This window comes from Jaculus jaculus, chromosome 16, assembly GCF_020740685.1.
Source record: "Jaculus jaculus isolate mJacJac1 chromosome 16, mJacJac1.mat.Y.cur, whole genome shotgun sequence".
NCBI lineage: Eukaryota > Metazoa > Chordata > Mammalia > Rodentia > Dipodidae > Jaculus > Jaculus jaculus.
Window position 1 is genome coordinate 47,664,401 of NC_059117.1, and position 21,882 is coordinate 47,686,282.

Here is a 21,882-nt window from a genome sequence, read left to right on the forward strand (position 1 = left end):
GAGGCTGAAATCCATTTATTTTTATGAAATGAATCTATGTCAATAAATTAAATACATACATTCTTTAAATCTTTTGTACCCAGGAACTTGGTTTTTGGTCTTGACCAGTGACTTCACCACACAAAAGCGGCTCGCTCCCGTAGCATGCGAACACCAAAGCGCTGCCACTCCCGCTGGTAGATCCACAGTTCCTGTGTGGTATCCAAACACGCCAACACTGCCCCTCCTTTCCATGCAATCAGCCGGGGATCCATGTCCTGCACAGAAGAGAATGCCATTTCCGCAAAGGCAGACATTTTCTTTATGTGGGAGAGAGAGGCATCCTGGCTAAGTCAATATCTAGGAAGCTGGACTTTCTGTCTAAATTAAAGACAACAGGAGACTGGCTGGGATGTAGCACCTACCTAGCATGCGTAAGGCCCGGGTTCAACTCACAGCACCAGCACCAGGACCACAAATAATGAAAGTCTAGCAGGGTGTGGTGGCGTACGCCTTTAATCACAGCGCTGGGAGGCAGAGGTAGGAGGACTGCTGTGGGTTTGAAACCAGCTTGAGACTACATAATGAATTCCAGGTCAGCCTGTGCTAGAGTAGACCCCTACCTTAAAACCTCCTCCCCCTCCAAAAAAAGTACAAGTCACAGACATTTCTGCTTCAAACAATGAAAGAACTAATTTTTATTACTGACAATGCTAAGCTTCACCACTTTACAAATAGACCCTGTGGGTAGGCACATATACAGTGACAAACTAACTTGGAAGTGTAAGAGAATAAACATACTTCAGAGATATTCTCTCTCAAGAAAATGAAATCATAACAAGGAAACATAAAGGGAAGAGAAAGGAAGGGAGGAGGGTACTTAATAGGTTGATATTGTATATATGTAAGTACAATGATTGAGATGGGGAGGTAATATGATGGAGAATGGAATTTCAAAGGGGAAAGTGTGGGGGGGGGGAGAGGGAGGGAATTACCATGGGACTTTTCTTTATAATCATGGAAAATGCTAATAAAAATTTAAAGAAAGAAAGAAAAAAAAAAAAAAGGTCAGCCTGTTGGGCTTGCCTCAAAAAAAAAAAAATCTTGATTTCATAAGAAAAAAAAAAGAAAATGAAATCAGAACCTTGTCAGGAATTGTAGTAATATTTAATGAAATACAGATAAGCATGTGTTTTTCCCAAAGTAGTTCAAACCAAAGACCAGCAACATGTTGTTCCTAACTTTGACTAGACAGAAAAATGGGGCTGTTCTGAATGTCAGGGTGAGAAAACCAGTCATTGCTGAACCCACCTGGCACTGTTACAGTATAAATCAACCACAGCAGGGAACAGGCATGGTGGTACATGTCTGTAATCCCAGCATTTGAGAAGCAGAAGCAGTAGGATCAGCAGTTCAAAGCCAGCCTCAACTATCTCAACTATACAGGAAGTATGAGGTCAGCCTGGGCTAAATGGCTATAAGACTCTCAGAAAACAAAAACAAAAACAAACAAACAAAAAAACACAGCAACCAAAAGAGCAAAAAAAAACTCTCCTAGTCTTGAGCTCAAAGCTTGACATTTATGACCTACAGAAAATAATTTTTCCACTTCCTCAAGCCCTCAAGAACAGTCACAAGCCCAGGCCTCCAAAGGTTTTATCTGTCCACATATGTTACAATTAGGTATAATCAACGCTGGTTCTATTTGCATACAGTCCAGCTTGCACCAGAATACTACACACCTTGGGTCTTGTGATTACATCAACATTTTCAATAATCCGCCTGAAAGATGGTGGCATTTTGTTGAGAATCCTGTGCTGCAGAAATTCTTGAGCTTTGTGAAACATCAGACCACCTCCCACAACCAGGATGGAGCTGTACATCTTCTTTTTTGTATCATCGGAGGCTGAAAAGACAGCGATGTCACCTTCCACTTAATCATTACCACATCCAGACAAATCTTTGGTTTGGAAAATGGTAACAGCCTACTAAAGGATCTCCCAAAGCCACCCTCAACACAAAACCAGGGGAACCACCCTCCTGCTCAAGGATCTCCCCAAGCCACCCTCAACACCAAAACCAGGGAACCACCCTCCTGCTCAAGGATCTCCCCCAAGCCACCCTCAACACCAAAACCAGGGAACCGCCCTCCTGCTCAAGGATCTCCCCAAGCCACCCTCAACACCAAAACCAGGGAACCACCCTCCTGCTCAAGGATCTCCCCCAAGCCACCCTCAACACCAAAACCAGGGAACCGCCCTCCTGCTCAAGGATCTCCCCAAGCCACCCTCAACACCAAAACCAGGGAACCACCCTCCTGCTCAAGGACCTCCCCCAAGCCACCCTCAACACCAAAACCAGGGAACCACCCTCCTGCTCAAGGATCTCCCCAAGCCACCCTCAACACCAAAACCAGGGAACCACCCTCCTGCTCAAGGATCTCCACCAAGCCACCCTCAACACCAAAACCAGGGAACCACCCTCCTGCTCAAGGATCTCCCCCAAGCCACCCTCAACACCAAAACCAGGGAACCACCCTCCTGCTCAAGGATCTCCCCCAAGCCACCCTCAACCCCAAAACCAGGGAACCACCCTCCTGCTCAAGGATCTCCCCCAAGCCACCCTCAACCCCAAAACCAGGGAACCACCCTCCTGCTCAAGGACCTCCCCCAAGCCACCCTCAACACCAAAACCAGGGAACCGCCCTCCTGCTCAAGGATCTCCCCCAAGCCACCCTCAACACTAAAACCAGGGAACCGCCCTCCTGCTCAAGGATCTCCCCCAAGCCACCCTCAACACCAAAACCAGGGAACCACCCTCCTGCTCAAGGATCTCCCCCAAGCCACCCTCAACCCCAAAACCAGGGAACCACCCTCCTGCTCAAGGATCTCCCCCAAGCCACCCTCAACACCAAAACCAGGGAACCACCCTCCTGCTCAAGGATCTCCCCCAAGCCACCCTCAACACCAAAACCAGGGAACCACCCTCCTGCTCAAGGATCTCCCCCAAGCCACCCTCAACCCCAAAACCAGGGAACCACCCTCCTGCTCAAGGACCTCCCCCAAGCCACCCTCAACACCAAAACCAGGGAACCGCCCTCCTGCTCAAGGATCTCCCCCAAGCCACCCTCAACACCAAAACCAGGGAACCGCCCTCCTGCTCAAGGATCTCCCCCAAGCCACCCTCAACACCAAAACCAGGGAACCACCCTCCTGCTCAAGGATCTCCCCCAAGCCACCCTCAACCCCAAAACCAGGGAACCACCCTCCTGCTCAAGGATCTCCCCCAAGCCACCCTCAACACCAAAACCAGGGAACCACCCTCCTGCTCAAGGATCTCCCCCAAGCCACCCTCAACACCAAAACCAGGAAACCACCCTCCTGCTCAAGGATCTCCCCAAAGCCACCCTCAACACCAAAACCAGGGAACCACCCTCCTGCTCAAGGATCTCCCCAAGCCACCCTCAACACCAAAACCAGGGAACCACCCTCCTGCTCAAGGATCTCCCCCAAGCCACCCTCAACACCAAAACCAGGGAACCACCCTCCTGCTCAAGGATCTCCCCCAAGCCACCCTCAACACCAAAACCAGGGAACCACCCTCCTGCTCAAGGATCTCCCCCAAGACACCCTCAACACCAAAACCAGGGAACCACCCTCCTGCTCAAGGATCTCCCCAAGCCACCCTCAACACCAAAACCAGGGAACCGCCCTCCTGCTCAAGGATCTCCCCCAAGCCACCCTCAACACCAAAACCAGGGAACCACCCTCCTGCTCAAGGATCTCCCCCAAGCCACCCTCAACACCAAAACCAGGGAACCACCCTCCTGCTCAAGGATCTCCCCCAAGCCACCCTCAACACCAAAACCAGGGAACCACCCTCCTGCTCAAGGATCTCCCCAAGCCACCCTCAACACCAAAACCAGGGGAACCGCCCTCCTGCTCAAGGATCTCCCCCAAGCCACCCTCAACACCAAAACCAGGGAACCACCCTCCTGCTCAAGGATCTCCCCAAGCCACCCTCAACACCAAAACCAGGGGAACCGCCCTCCTGCTCAAGGATCTCCCCCAAGCCACCCTCAACACCAAAACCAGGGAACCACCCTCCTGCTCAAGGATCTCCCCAAGCCACCCTCAACACCAAAACCAAGGAACCACCCTCCTGCTCAAGGATCTCCCCCAAGCCACCCTCAACACCAAAACCAGGAAACCACCCTCCTGCTCAAGGATCTCCCCCAAGCCACCCTCAACACCAAAACCAGGGAACCACCCTCCTGCTCAAGGATCTCCCCCAAGCCACCCTCAACACCAAAACCAGGGGAACCGCCCTCCTGCTCAAGGATCTCCCCCAAGCCACCCTCAACACTAAAACAGGGGGAACCGCCCTCCTGCTCAAGGACCTCCCCCAAGCCACCCTCAACACCAAAACCAGGAAACCACCCTCCTGCTCAAGGATCTCCCCCAAGCCACCCTCAACACTAAAACAGGGGGAACCCACCCTCCTGCTCAAGGATCTCCCCAAAGCCACCCTCAACACTAATACCTGGGGAACCTACCCTCCTGCTCAAAGATCTCCCTCAAATCCACCCTGAACACTAAAACTGGGAGAACCCACCTTCCTGCCACATTTTGCTGCTCCCTACAATTAGGACCATAGTCTTTAAGGGAGCCTACCTCATGCCGTGTGCTAGCATCCTAGCTATCCTGTCCTTTGCAGCACAGAATGCCTCTGGTGACAGCTTTCTCACTCACTCCTTCCATCTTTCATATGGTTTGTTCAGAAAACCACTTCAAGATACCTCTATATCTCCCCCACAGATGGAAAAATGCCCTACATTAGGTCTCCCAGCCCTTGGTCAATTCTTTAATTCAACATTTTAGCGCCCACTAGTATTGTTATTTCTTCTTTGATACTTTATTTTCATTACTAGGACTAGACTATGTGCCAGTGCAAGTGCTAGGAATGCGCAAAAGCATACTAGGCGCTGCTTTATTCCCCACGCCTGGCAAGGCAAGGATGAAGCGGGTGCTTGACAGGTTTTTGTTTTCCGAGGTAGGGTCTCACTCTAGCCCAGGCTGACTTGGAATTCATTATGGAGTCTCAGGGTGGCCTGACCTCACAGCAAACCTCCTACCTCTGCCTCCTGAGTGCTGGGATTTGTGTGCGCCAACACACCCAGCTGCTTGACAGTTTTTGAATGTCCATGCTTAAGCTTTATGACTACACCCTAGGTTAAACCAATTTACCATGAAACCAAATAAATGCCATCTCATTTTACTGCCAGCTCCTGGTTTCCCTGAGATTACTTACAACAGCAGTCTATGCTGTGAAGGATGGCTTTATCAAGGCCCAAGGCTTTCCCTTCAAATAGTGAGATGGCAGTTTTCCTGGACATCAGTGCAGTGAGGGCCTCTTCGGAATCATTCCCGGCCATCAGACAGTCTCCCTGGGAGGACCCCAAATCCATCTCTTGGGAATGCAGCCTTTCTGGAAGGTCAGAAGACTGGCCTCGAAGATCCCCATCAAACCCAATGGGTTTGGATGCAGATTTGCGGTCAGCAGTAGCTTTTGCAGACTGTAAATGAGCCAACAGGTAAAACAAATCAATGGCATGACTACAATAGAACACTGCTGGTTCTGCACAACCGTTAAGCAAATAACGAGGGAGTGGGGCGTTAAGGACATTCTGACAACTCCAGGCAGTCTCTGGGTATGTGGGTAGGTCCCAGGACTTTACTATCCCCTGGATGGGGTTTAAAACCAAAAGGCCAAACCATCTTCCCTGCAAGCTTAGTATTTTTTTTTTTTTTCTCTGAGGTAGGGTCTTGCTCCTGGAACTCACTCTGTAATCCCAGGCTGGCCTTGAACTCACATTAATACCCCTACTTCTGCCTCCTAAGTGCTGGGATTAAAGGTGTGTGCCTCCATGCCCAGCCCTAAACTTAGTTGTCTTTTTTTCCCTGCTTTTTAAAAAAAGTCTTTCTGTTTATTATTTATTTGAGAGCGACAGACAGAGAGAAGGAGGGAGGGAGGGAGAGAGAGAGAATGGGTGCGCCAGGGCCTCCAGCCACTGCAAACAAACTCCAGATGCATGCACCCCCTTGTGCATCTGGCTAACATGGGTCCTGGGGAACTGGGCCTTGAACCGGGGTCCTTAGGCTTCACAGGCAAGCGCTCAACTGCTAAACTATCTCTCCAGCCCTTCCCTGCTTTTTTTAATGTGAGAGAACAAGAGCAAGAGCAAGAGAGACAAACAGGATTGGTGTACCAGAGACTACAGCTACTTAGTTGAACTCCAGACACATATGCCATCTCATAAGCATGTGTGACCTTGCATCACCTTGTGCACCTGGCTCATGTGGGATCTGAAGAGTCCAACATGGGTCCTTAGACTTCAAAGGCAAGTGCTTTAACCACTAAGCCATCTTTCCAGCTCCTAAACTTAATTGTTTGTTGTTGTTGTTGTTGTTGTGTTAATGTGTGTGTGTGAGAGAGAGAGATTGAGAGAGAGAGAGAGAGAATTGGTGTGCTAGGGCCTTCAGCCACTGCAATCAAACTCCAGATGTGCTCCCTTGTGCACATGTGTGACATTCCCTGCTTGCATCACTGTGTGTCTGGCTCATGTGGGACCTGGAAAGTTGAACAAGAGCCCTTAGACCTTAAGTAAGTGCGTTAACCACTAAGCCCTCTCTCTAGCCCTAAACTTAAGTGGTTTTTTTTTGGGGGGGGAGGGGAGGTTCAAGGTAGGGTCTCACTCTAGCCCAGGCTGACCTGGAGTTCACTATGTAGTCTCAGAGTAGCCTCGAACTCTGGGTGATCCTCCTATCTCTGCATCCCAAGTGCTGGGATTAACGGCGTACACCACCACACCTGACTGAAACTTAGTTTGTTAGTTTTTTTTTAATTTTAAGTTTTGTTCATTTTTATTTATTTAGTTGAGAATGACAGGGAAAGGGGGGGGCACGCCAGGGCCTCCAGCCACTGCAAATGAACTCCAGATGCATGTGCCCCCTTGTGCATCTGGCTAACGTGGGTCCTGGGGAATTGAGCCTCAAACTGGGGTCCTTAGGCTTCACAGGCAAGCACTTAAGCCATCTCTCCAGCCCTGAAACTTAGTTTTTCTTTTTAATATATTTTTTATTTTTATTAGCATTTTCCATGATTATAAAAAAATATCCCATGGGGGCTGGAGAGATGGCTTAGCGGTTAAGCGCTTGCCTATTAAGCCTAAGGACCCCGGTTCGAGGCTCGGTTCCCCAGGTCCCACGTTAGCCAGATGCACAAGGGGGCGCACGCGTCTGGAGTTCGTTTGCAGAGGCTGGAAGTCCTGGCGTGCCCATTCTCTCTCTCTCCCTCTATCTGTCTTTCTCTCTGTGTCTCTCGCTCTCAAAATAAATAAATAAAAATTAAAAAAAAATATCCCATGGTAATTCCCTCCCTCCCCCCCACACTTTCCCCTTTGAAATTCCATTCTCCATCATATTACCTCCCCATCTCAATCATTGTACTTACATATATACAATATCAACCTATTAAGTACCCTCCTCCCTTCCTTTCTCTTCCCTTTATGTCTCCTTTTTAACTTACTGGCCTCTGCTACTAAGTATTTTCATTCTCACACAGAAGCCCAATCATCTGTATCTAGGATCCACATATGAGAGAGAACATGTGGCGCTTGGCTTTCTGGGCCTGGGTTACCTCACTTAGTATAATCCTTTCCAGGTCCATCCATTTTTCTGCAAATTTCATAACTTCATTTTTCTTTACCGCTGAGTAGAACTCCATTGTATAAATGTGCCACATCTTCATTATCCACTCATGAAACTTAGTTTTTAAGTGGAACCTTTCAGTGGGATTCATGGGCCAGTAGCTGTTAATGAATCCTCACTTTCAGATCCAAACTACTTCATCCCTGTAACCACTGGGGCAGGAACAAAGACCAGCAGTTTTAAAGCCTTGGTCTTCACCATGAGTTGCACATATTTCATTAGCACATAAAAGCTATGATCTATGTTCTGACACCAGATATCCTATTACTAGAACTAGTCTCTTTTTTAAAAAAAAATTTTATTTTTATTTATCTATTTGACAGTGACAGAGAGAGAAAGAGACAGAGAGACAGAGAGAGAATAGGCGCACCAGGGCCTCCAGCCACTGCAAACGAACTCCAGACATGTGTGCCCCCTTGTGCATCTGGCTTACGTGGGTCCTGGGGAATCGAGCCTTGAACCAGGGTCCTTAGGCTTCACAGGCAAGCACTTAACCACTAAGCCATCTCTCCAGCTCTAGAACTAGTCTTTTTTAAAAATAATTTTATTTATTTGCAAGCAGAGAGAGAAAAAGAGAGACACAGAAAATGGGTGTGCCAGGGCCTTCAGCTGCTGCCAACTAACTCCAGATGTATGAGTCATTGTACATTCCAGTTTACATGGGTGCTGGGGAATTGAACTCGGGTTGTTAGGCATTGCAGGCAAGCACCTTAACTGCTGAGCCACCTCTTCTGTCCCATGACTAATTTTGTACAAAGAAATTCAAGTCTTTGTCTATGTCATATACCTTCTGTATTACAACTAAAAAGATTTTACTGAAAGTGCTACAAGATAAATATCAAGAAATAGTTAATTTAAATAAATAATACATGCCAAAAGGCAAGTGTGTTCATTAAATTTTAAAAGACAGACTGGCCTTCACAGTATTAAATTAATGTCCACTCAGCCAGATTTTAAAGTCAAACTTTATCTACAGTTCTGAAAACAGCATCAGCACCAGTCTGCTAAGACTGTGGTGCTTCCAATGACCTAATCATGCTGTGTAAGCTTCTTTACGAGGAAGCCATCTGCTGTTGCACAGAATGGTCTCAGACCTGCTCCTGCTTGCTCTGCGTGGCCAGCAGGTAATGCTCATCGTGAGGGTCCTCAGGGTCGCCTTGGGATCTGTGCTGCAAGGTTGTCATCTTCTGTCCAACAATTCCAAAGGTTGCTGGGTAAAACAATGCCATCGGAGCCTAGGCATGGAAATAAAGAGGGATTAGAAAGAGAGACTCTCTCCTGAAAAACAACAGAATGACTCAATTTTGAATAATTCTCCACTCTGTTCCACACTGGGCGGATTCTCTTTTGGGAGAGGGACTACTTCTTTACTACCATCTAGTAGACTGAGCAACAGGACACCATGTGCCTTGGAATTTAATTTATAATTTTCTCGTAAGGTTGGGCCCACATAACAACCAATTAGATGGTCCCCAAGTCTATTCTAACCTGGAGTGAAACAGTGGCTAAAATATTGGTCTGGAGGAGCACCGATAGGTAAGTAGCTGCCATTTTGACCTCACTGTATTCCCAGCAAATGCATATTCCCAGTTTTACTAAATCCAGATAGCTTGGTCTTTCTCTCTATGCATGGACATATATACATCTTTAGTTACCTGGAGTTTCTCGTCTCCCAGTCGAAACTGGTAAAGCAGGGCAGGAGAATCTGGATGTCGAATCTGAAACTCATGGTCCTGAAGTCCAGAGATGTCCTGATTCCAAGAAAAGATGCTACCAGTGATCCCGTAAGAATGTAGGCATACTCAACAAACTACATACATAGAATGGCCACTCTCCAACTTTGTACCACTCACTGTTTCTCAATAAAACATCAGTTCATCTTTGCTTCCCACTTTAACATGTCTGAAATCTCTGCCAGCTGCATTGTTCTCTTCAAAACTACATACATTAGCATAAGTAATGAAATGATAAGTGAATGCCCTCAATTCTTGGGAAATTTATAGTCTTTTAAAAATCTTTCTTAAGTTTTGTGAAAGTTATATTACCCAAATGAAGTAAAAAACAAACAACAACAAAATAAAAAAGGTCCAGGGATGGAGATGGCTTAGTGGTTAAGGTGCTTGCCTGTGAAGTCTAAGGACCAAGGTTCAATTCCGATGCACATGGTGGTGCATGTGTCTGAAGTTTGTTTGCAGTGGCTGGAGGCCCTGCAGTGCCCATTCTCTCTCCTTCTCACTCTCCCTCCTTTTCTCAAATAACTAAATAGTTCTTTTTTTTAAAGGTCCACAGCAAAGTAAAACCCCCACACAACCATGAAATGATTAAACCATGGCAATCCAGAACACTAAGGAAGTGTTTTGAACTCTACATTTAATTACCTGTCTGCACATATCTACTAACTGTCACACTCATCTCATTCCAAGTGCTGTCTTCATTTATCACAGTGCTCTGAGTTGTCCAGATAGAAATCTGCTGAACTTCCTTTCCAGAACTTGAGAAAGCCTTAGCACCCTGACCCCACCCAAGAGCTTAAGAGCTCCAGCTGCAAGGCTTCATCCATTTAGGTTCTTGGACAACATGATATTAACATTTTAAGTATCTTTTAATTATCTTACATTTTTTTCCCAGAACCAAAAACAATGAACAATTTTAATTTTGTTCCTACCTGATCTAAATGACAAAAAGTTTCCTTAAGGTGCTGTAGAAGGAGGCAATCCATTTTATTTGTCAACTGGCACTCTCTGTAAGGGAACCCTGCCCGCTGCATGAGCCAGTAAAAACATCTTGAAACATCAGATCCCCCATATGCCAGACAGAGCCTGAAGAGAAAAGGGCAGATGGTGAGCCTGACATATAAGAGGGCTTTAAGAAGTCCATTAGGGCTGGGTGTGGTGGCACACGCCTTTAATCCTAGCACTCAGGAGGCAGAGGTAGGAGGATAGCAGTGAGTTCAAGGCCAGCCTGAGACTACATAGTGAATTCCAGGCTAGCCTGGGCTAGAGTGAGACCCTACCTCAAAAAACAAACAAAAGTCCATTAGGCATAGTGGAACAGTTTGCAGTACAGTTTATTTTAAGAAGGAAAGGAAAGGATAGCATGGGTAGATTGAAGAACAAGAAGAACTCTAAAAACCAATAGTGGGGCTGCTAGAGCAGCTGGTAGTTTGCAAAAAAAAGCCTTTAATCCCAGTACTTGGAAGGCAGAGGTAGGGAGTTTACTGTGAGTTCAAGGCCACTCTGAGACTACATAGTGAATTTCAGGTCAGCCTGACCTAGAGTGAGACTCTACTTTTGAAAAACAAAAACAAAAACAAACAAACAAGAGATACAGAATCCCGAATGCACATTATAAACTCTAGGCTGTCAATACGTGAATATATTTACCATGTGACAGCCTGGCTTTTCACATTCATTCACATTTAAGAGCGGCAGACATGGACATTAAGACAACTTATGGGAGAAAGACGCAGAAAACACTGTCTAGCTACTTAGCGAAGGGTTCTACAATCTAAGAAGACCGATGTACCCTACTTTTTAGCCATAGGAAATGAATTCATCAGTTTCTCGATAGTTACAAATCCAAGCAATGGAAAACTGGAAACACTCATTCTGGATTTTAGGATGCAAAGAGGCCAGGGATGAGGCAGTATACAAGCCTTCTTTAACTGCTCAGGCTCCTCAAAGCTTTTTCTGTTCTTTGAAACTCAAACTACCTAATGTAGACAAGAAGCTATTCAAGGAGCACTAACTGCAGCAGACTTATGACTTCATAAATGCACCACCTGAGTGGGCTTAGCTTTGCCAGGATGCTTCTGAAGGACATGAGGGAAACCTGCTCCTACACTCCTTAACTCCTCACCCGTGATGACCTGAAAAATCTGTTTTCTTCTACATGACCTGCCTAGTTCTGCTGTATGATTGGTTTGTCCATGGAAGACCACAGCTGAAGACAAGGAGCTCTTCTGTGGCAAAGCACAGTATAAACCAGGACTACCAGGAACTACCTACTAGTGGGAATACATGTGAGAAGCTTCCCTAAGAGCATGGTCATCTGTGTTTACCTTGCTAGAGAATGCATTTCCACAGTCTTGCAGACTTTTTTTTTTCTTTTTCTTTTGAGTTAGGGTCTCACTCTAGACCAGGCTGACATGGAATTCACTATGTAGTCTCAGGCTGACCTTGAACTCATAGTGATCCTCCTACCTCTGACTCCCAGGTGCTAGGATTAAAGGTGTGTGCCACCATGCCTAGCCAGACTTTTTCTTATCATAATTTCCGACCTGTGATGATTGTGACAGGAGAGGGAACAGAAAATATGACTTTGCAAATACCTTACCGAGTGTTCCGATGAGACACCCCGTCCTCCACACAGCATACACTTGTCTTCTGGTCCCCAACATCCACAATACAGGTGCTACTTAAGCCACTTCCAAAGGTAGCACATACAGACTCCTGATGGACCACAATCCCTAAAAATGAAAGGCAGAGGCGCAACTTTCATGAAACAAGTAATCCACCAAATGTTAGGAGCCTATAAATCTCTGGGAAAGTATCAAAGCAATAATGAATCTTTCAGAATAAGCATTTTCGGTAAATCACTGTATTAGATGAGCTTTCCCATTGAAAAAGAAAAGTAATGTAAAGATGCCTTTGCTGGAGTGTCACACATACCTGAAAAACCCATCTTCATCAGTATCATATTCACTAGTTCTTTCACATGCTGCTTGTTATAAATATCAGGGATTAACAAGATACACCTATAATACTAAAAAGAGCAAAGAAAGGCAAATGACTGCATTAATATCCAAATTCAGTCAAGTCCAATCCCACCAAACCCTATCTTCACACTTCTGTGCTATCCCCTGGGTTTCAGGAAGAAACAGAAAGGGCTCAAGTTTTCCCTGTCTCTTAGGAATTATTTCAAATCCATGAGATGAAAAACAACTAGTATGTATGAGTAAGGTACAGAGAGAGATGTAACACAGTCAGCTTGCTGATGTCTGATAGTAGCCACATAACTAAAGAAACAGATCTGGGTGTGGTGGTGCTGGGAGTCTGAGGTAGGAAGATCACTGTGTTTGAGGCCAGCATGAGACTACACAGTGAATTTCGAGTCAGTCTGGGCTAGTGAGACTGCCTTGAGAAACCAAAATAAATAATAAATAAAATGAGAGAGAGAGAACCAGAGAAGAATTAAGAAGAAAAGATACCTCTACCACCCTGAGGTTGTAAATGCTTTATAACATTATATGATACACAATTCAGTATTATGTACTTGTACTAACAAAGAATCTTAAAACTAGTTGAGATTCCAAATTAGTTGGGAATTTTAGCTCACCTTTAAATCTCTCAGTGGGATTTCCAAGTACTTTTGAATTGCATGAGACCATATTACTTCAATATCTGCCAGAACAGCTGTAAGGGAGCCCCCAGGTCCTGGGTGAATATTTAACTGACCTCTTCTGATAGGCCAGTGAATATTGTAACAGTCCAGGGGGTTAACATACAAGGCCTACAAAAAAAAGTATACTATTAGAATGCTTTACATCTCAAACTTTAAGGTCAGAAATCATCATTAACGTTTTCTTAATGTACTAGATGCTGAGCAGTAAGTATCTAATCATCTAGGAGTCAGCATGAATATCTGGTTCTTTCTCAAAAACAGGATCATGGCATGCTGTAAACAACCAAAACTTGGTGACAGGATGAATTTCAGGAGGCGGAAGATCAGGTTTTCCTTCTTGCATGTAAAAAGTTTCCTACCTCTTCTCCTACCAAATACTCAGGATGATGAGATGTATTTGTCCACTTGTTTCCAGAACAATGATCTAAAATTGCAGGTCGCATCTGCTTGTTATAGGAACGTGCCTGGAAAGAAAGAAAAATCAAAATTAGCTGAGTTTTTATAAGGAGGGGTGGGGGAGGGCAGAACTAGAGTCCTCTCCTGTCACAGGGCAGAGTGACAAGATTTAATCACAAATCCAATATATGTAGTGAAATACTAACAGTTCACAAAGAGATTTTACTGTCCTTCCCTGTTCCATGATTTTGACACCTAGGCTGTAACTCACAACTAGTCCACAAACTGTATTTAGCTTAAATACAAACCCAGCCTGTATTGGTTTATTATAATGAACTCTACTAAGAATACAACTTTTATCAAGATCCTGGAATTACACATATTCGGGTAAGTGTAAAATTTCAACCACCTGAATTAAGAAAATACAACTGGGCTGCAGAGATGGCTTAGTGGTTAAGGCACTTGCCTGCAGAGCCTAACAACCAAAGTTTGATTCTTCGGTACCCATGTAAAGCCACGCAATGCACAAGATGGTGCATGCATCTGAAATTCATTTGCACAGACTGGAGGCCCTGGCATGCCCATCCTCTCTGTTTCTCTTCTATCTCTCTCTGCTTGCAAATAAATAAATAAATATATTTTAAAGAAAACATTGCTTAAATTATTTCGCTTAAACATCTTTGACACTGAGTCAGCTATTGTGTGAGTAGTAATGAAGGGCCTCTCTCTTTTTCTGGAACTGTCACCTTGCATTTGCATAGTGACTTAGGGAAAATGTGACTAGTACTACAGTTATATCCCACAGTGTGTCAGAGAAAGATCAGAAACACAACTGTAGTTCTGAGGGACTGTAATGGGGCTGAAATAATCTGACTGCCCACCAAAGTATGTAGTGATATTGGTAAACAAGCCTGCAACACCGCCAGTCATATACATAGCACATACAATTACATATACTTGGGACACTGACAAGAAACAAGCATGTAACTGGTTTACATACTTATTATACCTTTTATTATTGGAGTGTGTACACTACTATTCCTAGTATACATTTTTAGAAAGTTAGTAAGACAGCTCAAGTCAGGTCCTTCAAGAGGCATCCCAGAAAACAATAATATTGTTGGGGCCCCGCGGTTAAAAGCGCTTGCTTACGAAGTGCAGCTCCAGTTTGACTCCGAAGCCACCCACATAAGCCAGACACACACACAAACGTGGTGCAAGTGCCCGCCATTTGTTTGCAAAAGCAAGAGGATCTGGCATGTGCCCCACCGACCCCATGTACAAATAAATAAATAAAAACAAAAGCAAGAAACTTGTTATCACAGGAACTGACAGCTCCATACATGCTAATGATCCTTGAAGACTTTTCAAAGGGACAAGATATAGAGGTGGAAGACAGTTGTACTGATAATCTTGACACTGTATGGGTTTGGTTTTAGCTTTTAATAAAAAAGTTTAAGCCAGGCATGGTAGTAGACACCTTTAATTTCAGCACTTGGGAAGCAGAGGTAGGAGGACTGCCATGAGTTTGAGGCCAGCCTGAGGTTACAGAGTGAGTGACAGGTCAGCCTGAGTTAGAGTAATACCCTACCTCAGATTTAAAAAAAAAAAAAAGAAGAAAAGAAAAAAGAAATTGAACCCTGTGCAACTCCCAGTTATGCATATTCCATTAAACTAAGCCTTTCTTTTCTCTCTCTCTTTTTTAAAAATATCTTTTTCGTTCATTTTTATTTCTTTATTTGAGAGCAACAGACAGAGAGAGAAAGAGGCAGATAGAGCGAGAGAGAAAGAATGGGCAAGCCAGGGCCTCCAGCCACTGCAAATGAACTCCAGACGTGTGCGCCCCCTTGTGCATCTGGCTAATGTGGGTCCTGGGGAATTGAGCTTTGAATTGGGGTCCTTAGGCTTCACACGCAAGCGCTTAACCGCTAAGCCATCTCTCCAGCCTCTCTCTCTCTTTTTTGAGGAAGCAGATTTTTTTTTTTTTTTGAGGGAGGTCTAGCCCACGCTGACCTGGAATTCACTATGTAGTTTCAGAGTGCCTCAAACTCATGGCGATTCTCTTACTTCTGCCTCCCGAGTGCTGGGATTAAAGGCATGTGCCACCACACCTGGCTTAATGTATCCTTAGTTACATACCCAAGTGTCTTTGTGTTACAAATGCCATCAGTATTCAGAATAGTAACTTACTGTACCAGGTTTGGAGCCTAGGAACAATGGGTATCACAGAACCTAAGTGGGTATAGGGTACATAATATGTCTTACCATATTTATTCAACAAAATTGTCCAGTGATATATTTCTCAGAATGTATCACCATCAGTAAGCAACACAGGATGGTGTAATATAATAAAGGTTGAAAAAGAACAAATTTGAAGAAAAAGTTGACTGAACCTGTTCTGGTGACACAGGAATCCGTCTTGTACCATTTGACATCTTTTTAGACCATATTGCTTGGTCCACCATTTTAAGGCCATTTTGTCTTTGTTCATTACTTTCAGGTTTCTGGGAGAGCAGAAATAAAAGATGATCAGTGTAGAGGACTTAGTGTAAAAAGCAAGCAATAAGGCCAAAATTCTTTCATCAGCAAATAGCATTTCCTTAATCTTTGTTAGACATAGTAACCCTAATACAGGTCTATGATTCTAGAAAAAGGAGGCTGAGATAGAATGTTCTCTGGCACAAGGCCAGCTTGAGCTACAAAGGGACCTTCTACCTCAAAAAGTAAGCAGCTGGGCATAGTGGTGTACACCTGTAATCTCAGCACAGGGAGGCAGAGTAGGAGGATTGCCATGAGTTTGAAGCCACCCTGAGACTTCAGAGTAAGTTTCAGGACAGCCTGTGATAGAGTGAGACCCTGCCTTGAAAGTACTAAAACAAAACAAAACAAAACAAAGCAAAAAAGCCCACCAAAAACCCAAAACACAACAAGCAAACAAAAAATCACCCCAAACAAAATAACAAACCAAAATTCCAACTGGAGCTCAGGAGTAGCAAAGTTGTGGAATGACTGCCCAGCATGTTCAAGGCCCTGTCTGGGTTTGATCCCCAGCACTAAAAAAGAGTCAAAATGGGCTGTGTATGGTGGTGCATGCCTTTAATCCCAGGCTGAGGTAAGAGGATCAACATGAGTTCAAGGCCAGCCTGGAGTTACAGAGTGAGTTCCAGGTCAACCTGGGCTACAGTGAGACCCTCAACCTGCTAAGAGCTGGAATTACAGGTGTGCACTATGACACGTGCACTTTATTTTTTTCTCAGTTTTTATTAACATTTTCCATGATTATAAAAAATATCCCATGGTAATACCCGGCCCCCCACTTTCCCCTTTGAAATTTCATTCTCCATCATATCCCCTCCCCATCTCAATCATTCTACTTACATATATACAATACCAACCATGTGCACTTTAAAATCTAAACTGCTGGCTCAGATGAAAAAAGTGATACTTGCAATCTCGAGTGATGTTAAATATCACTTGGGTGTCTAAACCTTCCAAAGCAAACCACCACGAACTGACCCCCTGCTCCTCATTTCTAACTTACATTTAGACCCTCCCTTAGGAGCCAGTTGTCCTTGTACAAGGGCTGCCCTTGTTGCTTGTGTCTCCGTGCAATGACATGAGGGATGCTGGCCGGAAGTGTATCTGTAGCTCGACCAATCCGTAAAGTTGTTGAACCTGGATGTACCACAACTATGAAGTTGCTCTGGATTTGCTGCAGATATAGCAAATATGGAACAAATGATATAAGGTTTCCTCTAAGGACTATTGGACTCAAAAATACTAAATTATTCAGTAAATGGATGTTTTAGTTTCCTTCTCCTTGCTATGACAAAGCACCTGACCAAAAGCAGCTGATGAGAGAGAGGTATCCAACTGCTTTCATCCATCTGAATGCCCACTCCCCCATAAGCGTTCTCTTGAGCTGACTCACACAACGTAACTCAACAAATACTTGCTTGAATGAATGTAGTCAAAATTGTCCAATACAAATGAACATTTAATTTTGAGCAGAAGTACAATGGTGACCAGAATGAAGTCTCAAATATTTTTTTTCTTTCTTTTCTTCCTTCCTTTTTTTTTCTTTCTTTAGAGAGAAAGAGGCAGATATATAGAGAGAATAGGCATACCAAGACCTCTTGCCAGTGCAAATGAACTCCAGATGCATGCACCACCTTGTGCATCTGGCTTACGTGGGTACTGGGGAATTGAACCTGGGTCCTTTGGCTTTGCAGGCAAGTGCCTTAACCACTATCTCCAGCCCTACATAATTTTTTTAAAAGCATAATAATAAGCCAGGTGTGGAGGGCGCATGTCTTTAATCCCAGCACTTGGGAAGCAAAGGTAGGAGGATCACCATGAGTTTGAGGCCACCCGGAGAATACAGAGTGAATTCCAAGTCAGCCTGAGCTAGCGTGAGGCCCTACCTCAAAAAACAAAACAAACAAACAAAAACACTTATCTTGGTGAGTACAAAGCCAAAATAAGCATGGTCAAGAAAACTGGGGTTGGAGAGATGGCTTAGTGGTTAAGGCATTTGCCTGCAAAGCCAAAGGACTCTGGTTCAATTCTCTAGTACCCATGTAAGCCAGCTGCACAAGGGAGCACATGCATCTGGAATTCACTTGCAGTGGCTGGAGGCCCTGGTGTGCCCTTCTCTCTCTCAAATAAATAAATTTTAAAAAAATTTTAAATAAAGAAAATTGCTTAAATGATTGCTGAAGGACAGACTCTAGATGAACTGCACTATAGATGGCTGCACATTCAGCCTGACACTTGATGAGTTCCTACATGGAGTTCTTGGCCGGATGGAAGGTGGACTTATGTAGTGCATACAGCTAGACCACAGGCCGCATTCGGGTAAAGCTAATAGGGAAGCCCTTCAGTTCAACTACTTCCATGAAGAGACCATGGCTTGTATAGCTACTGAGAAGATTTGCAGTCTTCCTTCTCAATTCTGGACAGGGCCGACCCCCTCCCCCTTCACACTCTCCAGGCCCAGGTCTCTCCCAAGCTGTTACAAGACCTGTACCACCCAGCTCCGCTTTTTACAGCAACCTTCAACCATGCACCTGGGAGAGGGAGCTGACTCAGATAGTCAACCCCAACTCTTGACTATTTAATAGGTTCCTATTTCTTTTGTGAACTGTTCACTGCTTCGGCTTGTTTTCCTCCGGGAACATCAGTGTTTTCTGAAGAGGGGAAACAGTGAGAATGAATGGGAATAAAAGCTAATACGCTTGCCACGCCACTACAAATATTTTCTGGATAGCCTGACTTAAATTTGTTCTCTTTTTGACACGCAGGCTTTTAATTCCTACTTTTTTCTTGCTTTTAAACTTCAAATGGGGGGGCTCAGAGGTTAAAGGCAGTTGCTTGCAAAACCTGATCTGATTCTGGCTTCGATTTCCACAGTACCCATGCAAAGCTGGTTCATGGTAGTGCATGGGTCTGGAGTTCGTTTGTTGTGGCTTAGAAGCAGCCCTGGAGCGCCCATACCCACTGACTTACTGTGCTTGCAAATGGATAATAAAATTAAAATGTTAAATTATTTTTATTTAATTATTAGAGAGAAAGAATAGGCGCACCAGGGGCGCTAGCCACTTTACACGAACTCCAGACGATACGCCACCTTGGGCATCTGGCTTCACGTGAGTACTGGGGAATGGAACCTGAGTCCTTTAGGCTTCGCAGCCAAGCACCTTAACTGCTAAGCCGTATCTCCAGCCCCAAACACATTAAATTTTTTTTTAAATTATTTATTTATTTGAGAGCGACAGACACAGAGAGAAAGACAGATAGAGGGAGAGAGAGAGAATGGGCGCGCCAGGGCTTCCAGCCTCTGCAAATGAACTCCAGACGCGTGCGCCCCCTTGTGCATCTGGCTAACGTGGGCTGGGGAACCGAGCCTTGAACCGGCGTCCTTAGGCTTCACAGGCAAGCGCTTAACCGCTAAGCCATCTCTCCAGCCCATACATTAAATTTGAAATGACTTCCACCGTCTGGGATTTAGTAACAAAACAAAAGGCTGAACCTCTACACCATCTAGCTGGGATGACGCTTTCGGTACTAAGTTACCTCCCAGGGACCCCAGAGCCCCGTGCGGCTGCCGTTAGCGAGGCGGGCGGGCGCTGCCGCGGCGGTTTCCGGGCCGTGCGTGCGCATGCGCCGCGGGAACCGGCTCGCTCGTGGCTCCGCCGCGCCCTTTTCCCGGCCTCGCGGCGGACGAGCCGCCAGTCTGCAGCCCCCGCTGCCGTCCGGTCCCGGACTCGCCGCACCTCACCTCCTGCAGCGACTCCGGCACCAGTGCTGGCACGATGGGCCGCTTCACCCCGCGTTGCTCCTTCTCCTTCTCCCCACCCTTCTCCTTCCCGTTCTCCGCGTCCCCCTTCTCAGCCTGGGTCATCTTGTCCGCGAAGCCCACCACCCTTGGGCTCAGGGCCGTTGCCACCTCAGCCTCAGGGGGGCCGGAGCGCAGGCGCACTCTCGCCCGGCTGCCCACAGTCAAGATGGCCGTTGGCGTCACCCGCAGAGAACTCTGGGAAGAAGCCGTGGCGGGGCTGGACCTGAGCTGTGGGAGCCGGCGGGTGAGGCTGTGTTTAGTGCCGCCTGTGGAGTTCTAGCGACTTAATAGGTTTTTGAGCGGCAGCATCTCCTTTCATCCTTACAGGTGTATAAGCAGGAGTCTTGATTCTGCAACTTGGTTATCTGGTCTGCTCAGCCCAGCTTGATAGTGGCGTTGTTCTTTCGGCTCCATGGTTTTATCCAGGTCTTTCTCGGATGTGTCTACTTACAGTTTGGGCCTGATCAAACGAAGTTACTGACTGGTAGCCAACTGCTGATTTAATGTCGCCTTGTTTTTGTTGTTTACAAGACATAGTAAGCAAATTATTCAAAATGGAACTTTTAAAAAAATATATTTGAGCCAGGCGCAGTGGCACACACCTTTAATCTCAGTACTTCTGAGGCAGAGGTAGGAGGATCGCTGAGTTCGAGACCACCCTGAGACTACATAATGAATTCAGGTCAGACTGGGCTAGAACGAGTCCCTACTCTGAAAGAACAACAACAAAGTAAAACAAAATACACATTTGTATTTATTTTTTAAAATTTATTTATTTATTTGCAAGGAGAGAGAGGAGAGAGACAGAGAATGGGCACGCCACTGCCTATAACAAACGAACTCCAGACGCATATGACTCTTGTGCATCTGGCTTATGTGGATCCTGGAGAATCAAACTCAGGTCCTTAGGCTTCACAGGCAAACACCTTAACGGTTAAGCCATGTCTCCAGCCCACAAATTTGTATTTATTTGTATGTAAGAATGTAGGGGCGTGCCAGGGTCCATATGTATGTGCCACCTTGTGCATCTGGCTGGGGAATTGAACCCCAGTAGGTAGACTTTGCAAGCAAGCACCTTAACTTCTGAGCCTTCTTCCCAGCCCTCGAAATGGAGCTTTTGATGTCCGCCCCAAGTGACAGAACTCTCACTAGTAAACTGAGTAAATGTAATTTTGCTCACACTTTCACATCCGAATGATCAGAAGTTCTGGACTGATTAATATACTTTGAATTATTCACTTTTCCCTAAGTGCTGCCATTACCACCCCACCATGCTCTCATCCATTCTGGGTGACTACAGCAGCCTCTAAACTGGGCCTCCTTTCTCTAGCCCTGTTCCTCATAAGCTGCCCGTATGGCCGTCCAGTGTTAAAAATACAGGAGGGCTGGGTGTGGTGGTGCAGGCCTTTAATCCCAGCATTGGGGAGTCCCAGTTATTTTGAGGTGTAGGACAAGTGTGGGTTAATGAGACCCAGTCTTACAAGCACTTGGGAGGCTGAGGTGGGAATATTTTGAGGTATAGATCCACGTGGACTGACGACTCAGTCTTAAAAGCAGTGAGCCTGACCTGTACAAAAGTAGTTCTGCATGCGCTCAGCAGTTTACAGAGAAGGGCAGTTCTGTATCAGGTGCAGAAGGGACTCTGGGTAAGGCCCAAAAAACAAGACCTGCAGCAGTGGTCTTAGGCATCAGAAGTTTCATGGACTCTGCTCAGAGAGAGAAGCTGTGGCCAACACTAGCACCCTGACCGTGGTGCTGCCCTTGTCTTCCTCGCTAGTTAGGTGGCAGTTTAACAGAATGCTTCTGCCATTCACGGCCATAAAACCTGGGCAGATGTTCAATGTTTTTTTTTTTTTCTTTTTCTTTCGAGGTAAGGTCTTACTCTACCAGGCTGATCTGGCACTCACTATGTAGTCCCAGCTGGCCTTTAACTTACAGCAGCCCTAACTCTGCCTGCCAAGTGCCACTGCCTCGCCAGGCTAAAAAAAACCCTCT

General features: G+C 45.5%; 1 protein-coding gene across 2 annotated transcripts; it reads right to left on the reverse strand.

The window, feature by feature from the left end:
* Nucleotides 1-20,034, reverse strand: Actr8 (actin related protein 8). 2 transcript variants are annotated; one of them, XM_004652733.2, is made up of 13 exons: nucleotides 19,828-20,034; nucleotides 17,089-17,259; nucleotides 15,941-16,051; nucleotides 13,511-13,615; nucleotides 13,086-13,259; nucleotides 12,419-12,512; nucleotides 12,084-12,216; nucleotides 10,414-10,567; nucleotides 9,404-9,499; nucleotides 8,843-8,983; nucleotides 5,290-5,554; nucleotides 1,722-1,885; nucleotides 1-257 (listed from the first exon to the last, which is right to left on the reverse strand). In XM_004652733.2, the coding sequence occupies exons 1-13, from the start codon at nucleotides 19,948-19,950 to the stop codon at nucleotides 114-116; spliced, it is 1,875 nt and encodes a 624-aa protein (XP_004652790.1). In that variant the 5' UTR covers nucleotides 19,951-20,034; the 3' UTR covers nucleotides 1-113. The 2 variants fall into 2 exon arrangements, with proteins under 2 accessions (XP_004652790.1, XP_044991826.1); XM_045135891.1 differs by lacking the exon at nucleotides 1,722-1,885 and having other exon boundaries at nucleotides 131-257.
* Nucleotides 20,035-21,882: the final 1,848 nt, after the last annotated feature.

Coding starts and splice junctions, on each gene's coding strand:
- Actr8 (XM_004652733.2), bottom strand. CDS start 19,950: ATGACCCAGGCTGAGAAGGGGGACGCGGAGAACGGGAAGGAGAAGGGT. Junction 13,616..15,940: donor TTCCTGTGTCACCAGAACAG/GTTCAGTCAACT, acceptor CTTTCTTTCCAG/GCACGTTCCTATAACAAGCA. Junction 10,568..12,083: donor GTGTCTCATCGGAACACTCG/GTAAGGTATTTG, acceptor TTTTCTCTTCAG/GCTCTGTCTGGCATATGGGG.